Raw genomic sequence first — 18,555 nt, forward strand, 5'->3', positions numbered from 1 at the left:
AGAGGAACCGCTATCCTGTGTCTGAAAAGGTTCAGACAACTCAGCACTGAGTGCGCTCATTCATGAGGCGTGCCGACATATTGACCGAATCCAACTCCATCCCAAGAAAAGAGATACTCTACCCAGGGGAGAGTCTGCTCCTCTCCTGGTTGGCCTGAAACCCCAGATGGCTGAGGTGCCGAAACACCAGATCCCTGTACTCGCACAACAGATCTCGTGAGTGAGCTATATCAGCCAGTCGTCGAGATAGTTGAGGATTCGGATGCCCAACTCCCACAGAGGGGAGAGGGCACCCTCCGTGACCTTGGTAAAGACACGGGGAGACAGGGCTAGCCCAAAAGGGAGAACTCTGTACTAATATGCCCGACCCTCGAAGGCAAACCGAAGAAATGGTCTGTGTCGAGGAAAAATCGAGACATGAAAGTACGCATCCTTCAGGTCGATGGCTGCAAACCAATCCTGGTGACGAATGCATGAAATGCACCCTGCTGTCAGGATCCTGAATGGTAGCCTGTAAAGGGACCGATTCAGAACCCGCAGGTCCAGAATAGGTCGTAACCCACCGGACTTCTTGAGTACGATGAAATGGGGACAACAAAATCCCGCTCTCATCTCGGCTGGAGGAACCGGCTTGATTGCATTCTTCACTCAGAGAATTGCAATCTCTGCACGCAGAACAGAGGCGTCGTTTTGCACTGCAACCGCACACTCCACCAGAGGGCGTCAACGTGTTTCAGGCCACTCCCACCAGCGAGGTGAGTGCGGGGGAAGAGCCAAACACGCAGTTAAGCTCTTCCTGATCCTCCGGGAAGAAGGGTACCAGAGAGGGCGCAGCAAAGCAGCAACCATCACTGAAGACCCATCGTTAGGCCGCGAACGGCCAGGGAAGGTGGGAACCCACCCTCGACCCGGTCGTCGCGGTCACTCGGAGGAACACGGCCGTCAACTTAGCCTAAGACATCGGCCGCGCAGCCACCACAACGGGCGGCCACTCGGCCGAATCCCCCAGCGTCAGAAGACGAACCGCTCTGCTAATGCGGCGATAGACATCTTAACGTCCTCATGAGCACTAAATGAGATGCAAGGCTCATCTTTTTGGTAAGACGAACCGGCATCAGCATTCAGAAACTCGACGGTAATACGCAAGAGGAGCCGGACCTCCGTGGGGGCGAACCCGACAGAGCAGTCCAGATTGTAATCCTCAGGTCTCCCATGCTTCTAGCCAATGCAGCCTCGGGAGTCAGCGACCCGCGAAACCGGAAAGGGTAGAACGCAAAGGTAGTCCACATAACAAATGTAAGCTAAGACCAAGCGTAATAATGGATCTGCCCACGAGCGCGGGCATAATCCATCCACAAACGCTGCCTCATTGTGTACAACCCAGACCTATAAGACAGCGATGAGGAAGTAAGGAAACTATCGCTCCCTAAAAACACACGATCGGAGATGCGTCTTGAAAAAGACACTCTCAACAACCGTGTTTTGTTGGAAAATTGCTCTTTTATTGCTGGTTTGCCCAGGGAAGGACCGCGGCACAATCGTGCACTCAAGAGGGGTTCTTCGCTGTAATGCAAAGTTACCAGTGCAGAGACGCACCCGGCTATGCAGCATCGAGAGAATCCAACGATGAGTTTCCAGTCAGCTTACAGGTGAAGCTCCGAAGCAGAAATCTGAATGAGTGGATGCACGCCGCCATCTTATATACCCGTATGTACGGGGGAGTGGCTTGGCATGCAAAATCCACTCGCCAATTTTCATTGGCTTTTTCCAGTTTAGTTCAGAGGTGATTGGCCTCCCAAGGGAGACCCCAAATACGTCGTAATTATGACCCCATTATGACGTAATGTCGTAGAGAATGACTGAAGGGGAACTCCGTATTCGCACACTGACTGAGAGGCGCGTTCTGTGATCGCGCTTTGAGTGTGCGCGCACTAGTGATGTGCGGATGGCGGTTATATCCGCGGGTCGGGTAATAAAAAAAATGCATTCTGATTATTTATTAACAATTATTATTGATTACTAATTTGAATCAGTACATTATAATGAAAACAATACATTAAAAATGAAGATAATTCGATTTTTACGATCAAAAATTTCTTAAACTGGGTGAACCCCTTTAAACTTTTGTCCAAGGGTCCAGTAGGTGTTCAAACACCCAACCGATTTCATCGGAGATTGCGGAGAGTCACGTCTAGATGTAAGTTAACGTTATTCTTTTTAGCGTGGCTTTGTTTTAAAAGCACGAACGATTAAGCTTATATAAGTGTGCAGCGATGTGCAGATCAGCTGAATCTGCTGTTAAAAATGAACCATCCATTCATCATATCATCATGCAAAACTAAGAACTAGAATAATCGTAAACGACGATCGGGTGCGGGTCGGGTGCGGTTATCTAAATCAGAGAAAAATACAGGTGCGGGTGGCGGGCGGATAATTTATTTGAAGCTGTGGATTCGGGTGACGTTTGAGCTCATCCGTGCATCTCTAGTGCGCACATAAACCGGTCGGCTTTCAAGGCCTACTGGACAAGACTTTTGTGATAATGCATCGAGTCAGTGACATTTCCGTCAACTGTCTCTGGACTCGGACGGACTCGGGATATTTTCCGAGTCCGAAAGGCTTGAGTCCGAGTCAAGTCCGAGTAAAAATGCATCCGAGTCCGTGACAAGTCCGAGTCGCCTAAAAATTGTACTCGAGACCGGACTCGAGTCCGAGTACGAGTCCGAGTACCCCAACTCTAGTGGATAGGGAGCGGTTTCGGACACAGCTTCTCTCTCTCTAATGGCGGAGATAACGGTTTTCTTCTTTAACTCTTACATCAGAAAGTGTGTTTTTCAGAAATCACTTGTTATCCAAAAGCACTGGTGAAATGGAAACAAGGAAAGGACCTATCCTTAACCCATCCAAGTGCACACACACAGCAGTGAGTATGAACACACACACACATATACACAGACACAGACAGACACAGACACACACACACAGCAGTGTGTTGTGAATGAACACACACCCAGAGAAGTGGGCAGCAAATGCTGTGGCGCCGAGTTCTGTCCCCTGCTTAAGGGCCTCGCCTCAGTCGTGGCAGTGAGGGTGGAGAGAGCAATGGTATTCACTCCTCCCACCTACAATCCCTGCCAGACCTGAGACTCGAACCTGCGACCTTTGGGTTATTCTTTTTCATTGATAAAATATGGTCAGCATGTAACAAGTGATGTTTACTGGCTTCAATATACTTGATAATATTAAAGGTAATAGTTATTCTTGGGAGAATTTTTGTTTGTATATTTTTCTTAATCTATAATTTTTTTTTATTAATATTTATTATGGATAATGAATAAATATTGCTTTATTAATGAATAAAGAAAAGTGTCCCATTCAAATATGTTGGATTTATGGTTTGTTTAAACTGCAAAGGTAAAAAAAACAAAAAAGTAATTACATTTATTATGGTGGATATGAAGGGGAAGGATAATTTATGTGTGCATAAGCTTCTTTGACAAGAAACATTTCTCGCTCATGACTACTCTGAAAGCTTCCTCAACTCCCCTCCCTGCTGGAAAAAAAGAAAGAAAATATTACAGAAATTCGAATGGTTTCCACTACAAATACCATTACAAACATTACAAACCATTAACTTTTAACAATTAAAATCATTAAAAATTGTTTTCTGTAGTGTGTTTTGGGACATATTAGGATTCAGTGGTTTTAACAAACCACCAATAGAAGGTGACCAATTTTTGGTCTCTTTCTGATAGAATTTGTAAGTGTGGATTCGCGCACACTCTTTTTAATATTGCCAACACATTGCACTTTGGCAAAAAATTACAGAACTACAAACACTAATAAAAAGTGTATATACAAACATGGCGGATGTGCGACCAGCGGTTAGTAGAGAGGTTTTAATTACTAATAAATAATCAACACACACACACACACACACACACACACACACACACACACATATATATATATATATATATATATATATATATATATATATATATATATACACACACTACCGTTCAAAAGTTTGGGGTCAGTACATTTTTATTGTTTCTTTTTTTTTCTTTTTTTTTTAAGAAATTAATACTTTTATTCACCAAGGATGTAGTTAATAATTAAAAGTTTATTAAAAGTTAATAATAAATAATTTACATTGTTATAAAATATTTATATTTTGAATAAACACTGTACTTTTTAAACTTGTTATTCATGAACGAATCCTGAAAAAAAAAAAAAGATCACAGGTTCCAAAAAATATTTGGCAGCACAACTGTTGATATTATCCAACATTGATCATTCTAATAATAAATCCGCATATTAGAATGATTTCTGAAGGATCATGTGACACTTAAGACTGGAGTAACAGCTGATAAAAATTCAGCTTTTCATCCCAGGAATAAATTCTATTTTAAAGTATGTTAAAACAAAAAAAAAAAAACATTTTTGTTTTGTTTTGTTTTGTTTTTTCTATATTTTTAATCAAATAAATGCAGCCTTGATGAGCATAAGAGACTTCTTTAAAGACTATTACAAGTCTTACTGACCCCAAACTTTTGAACGGTAGTGTATATATATATATATATATTATATATAAAATGCTGCACTTAGATATAACCACTTTATTACACTTGGTGAAATCCATACATGGCTTTAATAAATACAATATTGATTACATTGTTACTGTAAAAATATATAACAGAATTAGATTTTTTTTTTTATTATCATGATTATTTTTTAGACATTGTAAATAGTGTTTATTTAACCCTTTGAGCGGTACGGTCCCACATATGGGATTATATTTTCTGTGCCCCTGGGAGTACCGTCCCACATATGGGATTTAGAACGTTCGGTGACGTCACACAACTGCCAAATTCAAAATTTCAAATCAGCCGCTTGCGCCAACACAGAGAGAGGCGAGCGTGATAAAGGCTGTCGTTCATATTCGCACAACTAGCTACTCAAACAGTGTTTATAGGCACTTAATGTGTTTATTTTATGTCACATACGCTTAGATTGTCACAGAAGCACCAGACAAAAGATTATACTGCATATAAGCACAATAATGAATGAAACCCGTGCATCCGTGTTTGTTTTCATATAGGCTGATGAACGGCTGTCTTTTACGTTCACTCAAACAGTGTTTACGTACGCATGATATGCTTATTTTACGTCATGAACACTCAGACTATCTTAGAAACACCACAACAAAAGTTGTGCATATAAGCACAATAACGCCATGTATGAATGAAACACGGACATCCCGTGCAAGCAGCTGTGTTTGTTTTCATAGGCTAATGAGCGGCTGTCCTTTACGTTCACTCAAGCATGGCTCATGATGTGCTTATTTTATGTCACAAACACTCAGGCTGTCTAAGAAGCACCACAACAAATGTTTATAGGGCATATATATGGTCTCCCAGCCTGGACAAGCTGGTCAAGCTGGTCTCCCAGCCAGGCTGGTTTTAGCTGGAAGTAGATGGTTTTAGCTGGTCTCCCAGCCTGGCCAGGCTGGTTTTAGCTGGTTTAAGATGGAAATAGCTGGAAGTAGCTGGTCTTAGCTGGTTTAAGCTGGAAGTAGCTAGTCTTAGCTGGTTTAAGATGGAAGTAGCTGATTTTAGCTGGAAGTAGCTGGTTTAAGCTGGAAGTAGCTGGTTTTAGGTGGTCTCCCAGCCTGGCCAGGCTGGTTTTAGCTGGTTTAAGATGGAAGTAGCTGGCTTTAGCTGGTCTCCCAGCCTGGCCAGGCTGGTGTCCATTTGACCTAATTACAAATTAATCAGTTTGTTTCACTTACTGACAAGGTTCAATTCAAGGTAAGTTTAGTATCATAATCAGGTTAGATGATACATCTTAAATTATTCTAGTTGTTAATGATAATATATCTGAGAAGAGTTTAAATAAATTGTAGTATCAAGTATAGCATAAAATCAAGCTAGCACTCAAAATATCAGCATAGAACTCAAATCAGATTAAATTATTGTCTGAAGAAATACATTCACCATAGTTGTATGACCAAATATAGTCAGCTGTTTTATTTTTAAGGAGTGTTTCGGTATTAGACTTTTACACAAAATATAAATGAAACAATAACAACCACCTGCAGTTAAAAAACACTAGGAGAGAAAAAAAAATATATATCTTTAACAAGAAATGCTTAAAGCATAATCTGATCACGTGGATCACGTGGTGGTTTGACGCAAATGTACAGCACATTGCTGTAAATTTTAAATCTACAGAGGCGGGATTTTCTTCAACGGTCGACATTCGGGAGCAGCAATAAGTACGATTCACAGCAGCGGTAAGTTTTTTTGTTTCACTTTCAATTTTTCATTCTTGGTAACTGCAGTAGTATATTAAGGTGTCTAGATTTGCAGTAACCGCAGATTAAGGAATCCTCCGTCCGCAGGGCCCGAGGAAGACTTGTGCCGGGTTTAAGGAGCGCGGTCGCGGGAGGATTTCACACATTCCCCGACCTCATAGCGGCTATAGGCGGAAAATCTCTGGGTTCCTACGGTAAAAATTACACGCTTCACTGACAACAGTTGTGATTCACTGGAACGTAGCGGTGTTCAGCACACTTTCTCGTGATTATTTTATGAGGTAAATCAAATTTGCACAAGCAGTATCTGTTAACAGGGGCGCCGAAATGAAACGCGTTAAATCTCGCAACTCGCGGTCATCCGGGTCACGGAGGATGAAAACTATCACATAAACTCTGAACGGTGCTGTTAAAGCAGTTAACGTAAGCAGCGAGATGTGCGAGAACCTTTGATAACTTGCTACGTCGCTTAATTGTTTGATTGTAGTGCTTTTTTCTAACTTTGGTTTAAAGAATGAGTTAATCCAGCCCATCTTCCTGTCTGGCTTTTTCGCAGCATATATTCACTCCGAAGTAACTTTACCAGGAGGAGACAGATGGAGATTTTGGAGTTCGTTCAAAGGTAATGGTTGCATTCTAAGAATTTAAATACCTGAATTTTACATGTAGATTGTTAGAAGATGTTTCTCAACTCCAGAAGAGAGATGATTTTTTAAGGGAGAATGATTCAGATATCTCAAAAGCTAAAACTAATGTGAATTACATATTGTCTGTTTCCTGACTGATTTGTAGATATGTAAGAGGAACAAAGAAGTTGAAAGGAAAAGTTCCATCTAAAACCACAGGGCAAATGGTACAGAAGAAACCGGTTGAAGTGAACCCAAGTTGCCACTCTTCTTTGCAAAGTGAAGGATTTTTATTGGAATTTCTAAAGTAAGACATACACGCATACCAAGATCTCCTTTTTCCTTTTATTATATTCTTTTATTATCTACATTGCCGTAGCTCAAAAGGGAAATATTTATGATTAATTATAACTGGTTATAATTAATTATGAATATTTAATCAGATCTTAGAATCAACTGTAGCAGAATTAACGTTACAATTATTTGATCTGTTCGTCCACCGAATAGACAGTATAATCATTCATCAATTCTAGGAAAGGTTACTTTCTGGCCAAGAAAGAATACATTTCCTACTTCAGTTAGTACTAGCAGTAACTTAACTCGTAGTAAATTCAAAATGTAGCATGTAGCAAGATCAAATATTCAGTGACTTCAAATTGTGAGCAGCACACAGAGACAATCAATTGTGAATATATGCAATTTAATAAATGGAACTACAGTTAACATACAACTAACTAAGCAAAACACGTGTACATATACATAGAGAAAGAGAGTGAGAAAGGAGAGAGAGAGAGAGAGAGAGAGAGACAGACAGAGAGGCAAGAATGGCAGTATTTAGCATCAGTTAACCAGCGACCACATGAGAATCATCAGAGAAGCAAAATCACCTTAAACAGGGGCTCAACTTAAAACGCGCATCTAAATAGTTGTAAAGGTTACTTGCATTGGCTTTGTTGCTGAACAAGAGTCCTGATGCGGTAGACAATGGAAGTTCTCGATGAATTCCTTTAGGTGTTCCGGAGGTTTTCTCTAGTTCGTTCGAAGATAGGAAAATCCACAGCGAGTCGACAAAGTTACTTGAAGATAAACTACCGGAAAATTGACTCAAGGGAAGAGTCTTGGAGAGTGTCTCGAAGGGTTTGAGCCTTGGATGGGTTGGTGTTAGGGTCTTTTGATAGTTTCCCTACCACACCCACCTTTGGGTGAATTGGCCAATACAAAGTTTGTATTGCTGAGCGGGAGAACTTCTCTTTGTCTCCATTTATGGCCCATTTGCATGTTTATTGCTGGCCTGGGGAATTGATGCAGTTTTACCCACAATATAGTACAAACAGTATGATGCATTTTCTAATCACATGGTGTACGCCATTGTTCAGAAAATAAAGTGCAGATTGTTTTGATACCAAGAATGAAACATCTAGGAGATATTAAACCAGAGATACATTCATACATTGAAAAATACACCTTTAGAGATTAACTAGTACCAATAAAAAGGGGTAACTGGGCTAATACAGCATAGAATCATACAAGCAACACATGCATATATCAAGTACATTTATAGCTGGTTAAATATAGTCTAAATAAAGAAAAAGGTTTCTATGTGTGTGCGTTATGTGTATTGGGAACAGTCTGCCAGCCACCAAGGATCTGAGGTGCTTGGTGCTGGTGATTGCCTCCCTCATGGAATGCCTTTGAAGTCCAATGGGGAGACAAGAGTTGATCTGCTTAGCATCTTCGTGAGAGTGGGGAGGGAACCATAGACCATTAAACACCCATATAAATGTAGAACGTGAGGCCAGGTTTGTAATTTATATGCAAATGTCAAAAGGCTAAAAGGTTCTCTACAATGTAAATCCTAAACGATCATCAATGATCCTATGTCTGTGAAGCAAGCATAGAGTTTCTGGGTTTTTTTTGTTTTGTTTTTTTGACACCCTCAAGTTCATAGAGACCTAGGGCCAGAATTACATCATGGACTTCGCCACTTCCTGTGTTTTTTTTTTTTTTCTAGCATCTAATGAAATTTTGATAGACTAATGGTTAATTGATGATCAGAACTCAGGAGGCAGCCCTTGCAACCATAGTCAATTTAGCTAAAAACAGCTAAAAATAGTTAATGCAAATATAATTATATTCATATTCATCCATGTATACTCATTTATCAATAAAATAGCTACATTAATTAAACACCTAAAGAAATATCCAAATGGAAGTGTGTGTGTGTGTGTGTGTATATATATATATATATATATATATATATATATATATATATATATATATATATATATATATATATATATATATATACACACACACACACACACACACTTCCATTTGGATATATAAATTTTATCTTTATTTTAGCAATAAAAGGAACAACTATCAGGGGCATGTTTCTAAATTATTGCAGGCTATGTCTGAAAAAAAAGGAAAATGTGCAATAAAGACATGTCACTACAGTTTGTTTTTTTAAGTAGTTTTACTTGTTGAAAATTAATAATCAATAAATTATTTCTTTTTTAAGTCTGTTTCAGTGACTGGTGGAAACAAAAGGAGCCTGAAAGAAGAGAGAGAGAAGAGGGAGAAACAAGTGGGGCATTACATATCCAAAAAAAAAAAAATACAATAATATAATATAATAAAAAAGAAAAGAAAAATGAGAATGCATAATATGTTAAGAATTCTGTTATTGTTCATCTTCACCATTAATTGTTAATATAGTTTTAGAATTGTAATTGTAATTCATTATTATTTTGTAAATATTTTGTAAATATTTGTTATTAAAGGGGCTGTAAGATCAAATAAAAATTGTTTTAATGGTTCCTTGTGGTCCTGCAGATTATTAAAAGTAAACATGTTACTTATTTGTCACATTATTTGTCAGGAAAATTGGGGCAGACACTATGTAATCAATCAATCATTAAACAAACATTTTGACCAGCTAAGACCAGCCTGACCAGCTTAAACCAGCTTGACCAGCTAAGACCAGCTAAAACCAGCCTGACCAGCTGAGACCAGCTTGACCAGCTAAGACCAGCCTGGCTGACCATCTAAAACCAGCTAAGACCAGCTTGACCAGCTAAGACCAGCCTGGCTGACCAGCTTGACCATTTTAAACCAGCTAAGACCAGCTTGACCAGCTAAGACCAGCCTGGCTGACCAGCTTGACCGTCTTAAACCAGCTAAGACCAGCTTGACCAGCTAAAACCAGCTAAGACCAGCCAGGCTGACCAGCTAAAACCAGCTTGACCAGCTAAGACCAGCTTAAACCAGCTTGACCAGCTAAAAAAAAGTGGTCAAAACCCCTCTAAAACCAGCTTGGGCGACCAGCTTAAACCAGCTTGACCAGCGTAAGCTGGTTTAAGCTGTTTTTTTCAGCAGGGATAAGAACAATAATGCCAATGTATGAATGAAAAGGGCATCTATGCGCGCAGCCGTGTTTGTTTTGATGAGCCGCTGTCCTTTACGTTCATTCAAACAGTGTTTACAGGCTCATGATGTGCTTATTTTACGTCACTTTACATTCAGGCTGTCTACGAAGCACCACAACAAAACTTTATAGGGCATAAAAGCACAATAATGCCAATTTATGAATGAAACATGGACTATGCATGCAGTGTGTTTGTTTTCATAGGCTGATGAGCGGGTGTTCTTTACTTTCGTATGTTTACAGGCACATAATGTGCTTATTTTATGTCACGAACACTCAGAAATACAACGACAAACGTTCATGGGCCATATAAGCACAATATATAAATGAAACACTTTCGCCCGATGCGTATTACCATAAAGTTTATTGTTTACATATTACTATACTATATAAACAAACATGGCTTCCTTGACAGCTCATGGCATCACTATGCATTATGACAGAGTTCGCGGGGATGCTTTTTTTGCGGGAATGTTTGGCGGGGTTGTGACAGCTAGGTCTCCCCTCAGAGCTGACCACATTACTTCAGAGTAAAAATGGAAAGAAAACTTACTCGTGATGAGATTTTGGACATTCTTTTTGACTCGGACGCTGAATCCAGCAGCGACAGTGACAGACAGCTGTCAGACAGTGACGAGGAAACCCACCTCCCGGAAAACCTTTCAGCCTGTGAGCGTTCCGAAGTGCCGGCGATCCCTAACAATGCCGGCCCTGCCAGTGAGGGCGCTGTTGTGGAGGACTTTCATCCAACCTGGACATCTGATCCATTCTCTCCACCAGACATGGACTTTGACAACACTACCACAGGAGTTCAAGGTAGTCCGACAAATCCTTCTGAGGCAGAATGTTTCAGATTGTTCATGAATGAGCAACTCGTGGAGCAAGTGGTGGAGGAGACCAATAGGTATGCACATCAGTTGAAAGAGTCAGCTACTATCCCTGGAAAGCTGGCAAAGTGGTCTAAAACAACTGTAAATGAAATTTACACATTTCTGGCAGCAGTCATTCTTATGGGCCTGGTCAGAAAAAGGTCTCCGATCCAATAATACAGACCCCTTTTTTCTCCAATCTCTTCTCTCTGGATCGCTTCCAACTGCTACTGAGGGCCCTCCACTTTGCTAACAATGCCACAGCAAACTTCAGAGATCCTCTGAACAAAATTAGAAGCATTTTCACCTCTTTGATGGCTGCTTTTGGGCAGATGTTCATTCCTCACAGGGACTTGTGCATCGACGAGTCATTGCTGCTGTGGAAAGGTCGGCTTAGATTTCGGCAGTACATTCCATCAAAGAGGAACAGGTTCGGGATCAAGCTCTTCATGCTGTGCGATGGTCTGACTGGGTACGTCCTCAATGTGATAGTCTATACTGGCTCCAGTACAGACATCACACACACTCCAGGACTTGGTGTGTCTGGCTCAGTCGTGCTGACACTGCTGAAGCCATATCTGGGGAGAGGGCATACACTGTACGTGGACAACTGGTACACAAGTCCTTCTCTCCTCCATCACCTGCTGAGAGCCAAAACTGGGGCTTGTGGAACAGTGAGGGCCAACAGAAAGGGCATGCCACACTTTCCAAACAAGATGTCCAGTTGGGAAGCAGATTTCAAAAGTTGTGAAGAAATGCTGGCAGTGAAGTGGCATGACAAACGAGATGTCCACATGCTGACAACAGTCCACTCAGCAGAGATGTCACCCTCTGGAAAGATAGACCACATCACTGGAGATGAGAAAATTAAACCCCAATGTGTGCTGGACTACAATAAGAAAATGGGTGCAGTGGATAAGGTCGATATGATGGACAGTTTTGTTGGCTGTACTCGCAAGACCCTAAAATGGTACAAGAAATTGTTCTTCCACTTTGTGGACCTTGCAGTACACAATGTATTCATCATTTACAATGTGAAGCATGATTCTAGCCTAACATACCAAAAGTTCCGTCAAAATCTTGTTCGCCAACCTGTGGAAGAACACCACAGTCCCCGGAAGCCATCTGCTGGTGGACGCCCTCCTGCTTACAACCCACTTCGTCTCACTGCCCGGCATTTCCCTTCTGAGATCCCTGCAACTGTCCAACAGGGGAAGAACACACGCAGACACTGCAAGGTCTGCCTGACCACCAAAAAGTGCCCGCAGAAAAGGCAGAAGACGAGGTTCATGTGCAAACCTTGCAACACAGCACTGTGTCCAGCAGAGTGCTTTGAACAGTACCACACTTTGGCCAATTTCTGAGAAAGAAAAAGAAAAAAAAATGTTATGCTCAATATAACATTACTCAGTCTGTTAACTGTGTAAATAATGTATATTGTTTAAACACACTATTATACACACACTATTAAACACACTCTATAATATCAACCTTGTAAATAATACTGTACGGTAATTTAGGAATGATTTAGCAATTTAGCAATGTCATGCAGTGGTTGAAATTGTATTTACAGATGTTTATTATCATTATTATTATTATAGAATTTAATTTGCAGTACAAATATTTTGATGACTGTTCTACACAGTGCTGTTCTACACATTTAAGAGATGTGCATCTCTTCATGCTGTTAAGCTACCTTTATTTTTGTGAAACTAAGTATACTGCACCAAACTAAAAAATAGTTCAAAACCAACTTTGACTTTGAGTTTTCATTAATAGTATTTGGATATTTTTCCACTTTCACATAAAGGATGCATGCACATTGTTTTATCAACATGCCATAATGGTTGATGTTATTTCTTGCTTAGAATAAAACTAACGAGATTAAATTTTAAATAATAAAATATAGCAAAATAATACATCAATCATAATACCTACCTTGTGTTATCACCGAAGTACAAATAATGCACGACTTTGATCCTCCTGCACATGCTGGTAAGTACGAGTCTCCTGGTCCAAATATCTTCCTGTTTGTAAAACGCACCCGTTTGTGTTCATATCTTGGTTTTTGTAAGGTGATCCAATGTTCGTCGCTTGAAATAGAAATATTGAAAATGGAAAAATTGACCGGCTTGTGCAGCGTCTTTACAAAGACCCCAGTGTAATAAGCTAATAATTGTTTTGCCCTCCCGCACGCGGCACAGGTCACGCGACTGAAAACGTTTCCATGAGCCACGTAAAACCCATGCTGCTTTGCAATGTAAAGAAACAAGGCTGCGGCCATAGCCCATATTAGACGCAAATAGCAACAAATTTCCTAAATTGAACGATCATGTCATATTATTTTGAGCAAGCTGTTTATATTTTCCACGAAAAGTTTATTATAATTAGAACATTTACACAAGACAAAACAAACAAAACAAAACAAAAAACAAACAAAAAACAAATGCGTCCTCCCAGGCAGCAACAAAGCGCCAAATTCAGGTGTCAATCTTGATGCGTCACCATGGTAACTGGAACGTAATACAACCCAACGTTCTATTGCCGTTACAAAACTCACTCCAGGGGGACAGCTGAGATATTTTAAACTCACCAGTGAAAAGGTTAACCAAGAAAATGTGAGTGGAACATGAATTTACATTTGATTAAAAAAAAAGCCTCCTCTATGTATACTGAAAAAATACAAAATTGAAAGAAAGGGGAAAAAAGGAAACAATTACAAATAGTGGAGGACATGTCCATCTACACCTGGATGAATAGGATTATTATTAAAAAGGTAACGACGATCAGGAATAAGAGAATATCAGCAACGGTTTAGGAAGTGAAACCGAAAGTGTTAAAGAATAAACAGAAATCGTGCACTTACCGCACAATAGTAGAAAAATCTGAAAGGATTTGAAAGCGCTCTTCATAATGTTGAAGATTTCAGTAAAATCAGACGACTTTGATAGATATTATAATGGACTAATTGTTATTTGTTTCTGAAACACACGCAATAGACTAAACGCAGCAACTGTTAACAAAACCACTTAATCCCAGCTAACACAGTTACGTCGTGACAACGTTACTGGACCGGACCATATTCGTCACAGCGACCTACCAAATAACGTTCCAGCAACGTAGCTTTGTGATTCCCATATTCGTCGTGGGGACGTTATTTCGTACGTCTCAAGGACCAAACTGGAACGTTGTGAGGACGTGACTCTAAAGGACCAGATTGGTCGCAGCGACGTCCCAAATAACGTACCAGCAACGTGACTTTGTGATTCCCATATTCGTCGTGGGGACGTTACAGTGTTACGTTGGTGGGACGTGACAAGTACGTCCTAACGACCAAATTAGTACGTCCTAACAACCAAACTACCACGTTCCTTATATTTTAAAGTTTTACTTCTCACCTTTAGTCTGGTCCAGAGGATGTGCTCGCACCACCTTTAAATCGCTATATAAATGACAAACTCATAAACATTTTCTGCTATAAAAAATAAAACACTTAATTCTAATGTTTTTTATTCGCTATAGGAAATTTTAGTGAATATATTCAATACATACATGCAAACCATTACATTCTAAACATTAAATGAGCAAAAACAGTGCATTCATTTATTAATCAGCATTTATTCAGTGTTATTTCTACAAACACTAAGCTAATACATTTTGAACATTACACCTATTCTTTAAGTCATGAGCACATATAATTGAACACATCAATACATAAATCATTTAATTTTTACTGAATTGTTTTCATTTTACTGAAACGTTTCTCATTACTGATGGGTATAGTTAACGATTTTATCTGTAAAAATGATCAATAATTAATCAATACTCACTGACAACTCCCTATAATCTGGTACAAAAAAGATACTGATAAAAAGAAATGAAGCAATTCAGTAGTGACTTCTTTATTACTTTAAGTTAATTTGTTTCCTGAGTGTCCTGTGTATGAAGCACCTGCTACAAATATCTGATGGTGATGTGCTTCAATACTGCTTCACTATCCAAAGCAAAACCTAAAGAATATTGTCATTACCAAAGGACCATAGTACCTGAGTACTCCGATGTCAAATATGTTCTTCCTCCTCTTCGCCAGCCTGAGCCTGTACTGCCAATATCGTTCTCTGGCACCTGAGAGGGATCACCCTGTTAATGTTGCTAATGTATGTACACAATCAGTCAAAAAACTGCAGCCTTTGTGTTTCAATGTTTTTGTGTGTTTCAAAGGTCCAGCTATCCTCCATAGTCTCAAAAAAAAATCCTGTGGAAAACACAGCAAAATGATTTTGTGTATGATTTAGGCATAGGGGAGAGCAGGGCTGCACGATAAATTACATGTAATTATCATGCGTGTATAGCCAGTAAATCCAGTTCTTTGATTAGTAGTAAATTTCCATCACGTGCATTCAGCTGGAAAGGCAATTTATACATGGAGTCGTAAATCACTCACAAGCTATGCAAACTTGTGCTCATAATCGCAGATGAATCGCATTTGATTATGAGCATGATTCTGCATAGCTTGTCAGTCATTTAGACTCTGTGTATTAATTGCCGCTCCAGCTGAATGCATGTGATGGAGATTTACTACTAATCAAAGAACCAGCTTTATTGACTAATGCGCCTGACAATCGCATGCGATTTATCGTGCAGCCCTAGGGGAGAGCCTTTACAATGGTCAAATTCAGGCCAACTACATTTTTTTTTTTTAAACATGTTTAAAAATGACCAGGAGCTCGGGAGGTGCAATACAATAAAAGTGTAATATAAAGAAACAAAAAAATAAAAATAAATAAACAAAGTTTAAGTGCATGTACTATACTTAAAGGAGAACAGTCATCCTGAGGTATATGTGTTTGTATACATATTTGTAAGGAGTGTCATAAGAAATTATGTTTTTTGAAGTTATGACCCAGTCTTTGCAAAGTGAACAAGCGAAGATCATCAAATACCCATAACAAAAAGGTAAAACAGCGATATAGGATGATTTTGAAGTTGAGGGAGAACACGGGATGGGAGTTTTTTGACATACCCTAACTGTCATGTACCGAAAAAAGAGTTTAGGCAGAGCAAGACAAGACGAGCATTTGACATTAAGAAGTATATAAATTGTATTATTTTTATGAAAATAACGGATCGTTTCACTAGATAGGACACTTCTTCCTCGGCCGAGGTTGTTTACAACCATATCTGGGATCGTTAAACTCGGGGCACCATAGAAGTCTACTAAATGCTGAATTGAATCCTCAAAAAACATTTTTTTTTTATGACTGAAGTAAGAAAGACATGAATATCTTGGATGACATGGGGGTGAGTACTAGGGTTGCACCTATACCACTTTTTTTCAGTACTCGACCGATACCGATGGTTTTATTTTTGGTACTTGCCAATTCTGAGTACCGATATCAATGTTTTTTAATTTACCGGTAAATTTATAAAATATTGGGTACAGAAACTAAAAGAATATGTAAAATGTTAGTTGGTTAATTCATTTATCAAATAGATACAGTCAAACCAAAATTTAATCAGACATCTTTTTTCACACTATCAGACAACATTTCTCTGCAAAATGGAACTTATCATTTTTGATCCCAAGTGATCAATTTAACTGTATGAAATTTTTGGGGGGTATAATATGTCATACTTTTACTTTTTACTTTATTTTGCTGATTTACATAACTGAACTATAGTGTCCTGCACATTATTAAAAATAAATAAACAAATAAAAATGATACTAGTGTCTGAATAATTTTTGATTTGACTGTATATCTTTCAGTTATATCTACACTTAGTTTTTGCTTAACACTTACACCTAAGTTTTCGTTACTTTCACTGTTCATTTTTTGCTCTATGGTCCATAATCTTTAATTTATTAGAATTAGAGCTGCTCCATTGCAGCAGCTACTGTAATCATGCGTTTTGTTGTAATAATGCAGGGAACTACTTGTTATAAATCTCCTAACGGTGATATTTTCACCAATAAAGTTCTGTATGCTTTATAGTGAATGCCCCTATAAATTTTATATTTCCGAATAAGTTTTAATCCAAATTATGTCTGTGCTAAGTGAGCAAACATCATTAAAGATCACGCAACAGTATTGCGCCCCCCCCTCCCCCTCCCTATCTTTAGATAACTTGCGCATTGTTTTACTTACTTGTTTTTGACATATCTGACAGAACTACAAACTTCTGAGTAATGTCTGTGAGAAAACGATATTAACTCGTCAAGCTTGTACAGTACCACATACCGGTATCGGTGCACCCCTAATTTTTGATCTGGAAGTAGACTTCTCCTTTAAGTGATATCTATCTAGTTATGAGTAAATTGTGAAATCCAACCCTGTGGATTACCTGCCTCTCCTCCTGAGCATTTTGTCATGTGGGTCCAGGAAGTCTTCTTGTATGTCTGGATATCGATGCGCAACTCTTTCAACCATGAGAAATGCAGTTCCAGCGTGGCTTCACATCCAGGGCAACAGAATGGTCAGGCAGGCCTGAAATATAAACATATAAGCCACTAAAATCAATTTAAATCTATTGTTGTGCCTGAGTGACACTAAAACAATGAGGTTTAGTTTGTCACCCAGGATTCGCTGATTCCTATGAAACAGTTTTCATGATGGATTATCTCTTGATCCTGGATCCTTGCAGCCATTCATTTGGAGGTGGTTTGGATGATATGCAGATATTTCTAAAGAGGAAAGAATCAACAATACAAAAACACCAACAGCAGCATTGTTGGTCCTGTAGCTTATGTCAGTTATTCAGTACTGAACAAGTCAGGAGCCAAATCAGTACCTGTTCTCGATAATCATCCCTACTTATAATCAATAGTTGTCAGCTTGGTGCTGCCCAGTCTATCTCTCCACCTGCTGACAAAAAGTATGTTAGTTTTACAACAATGAATAAAATATTGAGTCTACTAGGTAGTAAGAAATTGGGCATCTTTTCTAATAAGCAACTCACTGAATCATTGCCTGGTTCATTGGCAGTCAGGACCTAAAGAAAATTAATCACTTGTTTATTAAAAGAAAAAGTAACCACTTGTTTCTTAAAAGATATGTTAAAATGATCCATTTGTGAATGAAAGGTAACGTTAACTAGCATAAAAAAGGTAACGTTAACTAGCATAAAAAGCAAGCATGTAAAAAAACACCTTTAACACCAATAGTAAGCAAATTACACAATTTGCAGGTCTGTTGCTCGAGGGGAAATGCGGAAATTATTATTCCCACATACACTGAAGGTGATTTCGCTAGCATTGGTCTAATTAAACGTTTAAACAGTAGTTTATATTCAAGCTTACAATATGGCGAGCAT

At 39.1% G+C, this 18,555-nt stretch overlaps 1 protein-coding gene across 10 annotated transcripts in view; it reads right to left on the reverse strand.

Annotated features, from left to right (window-relative positions):
* LOC127157212 (uncharacterized) overlaps positions 1 to 18,301 on the reverse strand; it is a 42,538-nt gene extending 24,237 nt beyond the window's left edge. For 3 of the 10 annotated variants that reach the window (XR_007825861.1, XR_007825862.1, XM_051100447.1), the window contains exon 1: positions 14,111 to 14,481. Coding sequence is in view for 3 of the 10 variants with exons in the window: in XM_051100447.1 (XP_050956404.1) it covers positions 14,111 to 14,156 (46 nt within the window). In the remaining 7 variants the exon portion in view is untranslated. Of the gene's footprint in view, positions 1 to 3,439; positions 3,732 to 10,928; positions 12,076 to 12,305; positions 13,338 to 14,110; positions 14,483 to 15,290; positions 15,370 to 17,586 lie in introns of those variants that run through there. The other 7 variants (XM_051100451.1, XM_051100446.1, XM_051100448.1 and 4 more) reach the window with 6 other exon arrangements.
* Between the last annotated feature and the right edge of the window lie 254 nt (positions 18,302 to 18,555).

The sequence above is a fragment of the Labeo rohita genome, unplaced genomic scaffold, assembly GCF_022985175.1.
Source record: "Labeo rohita strain BAU-BD-2019 unplaced genomic scaffold, IGBB_LRoh.1.0 scaffold_101, whole genome shotgun sequence".
In the NCBI taxonomy this organism is placed as follows: domain Eukaryota; kingdom Metazoa; phylum Chordata; class Actinopteri; order Cypriniformes; family Cyprinidae; genus Labeo; species Labeo rohita.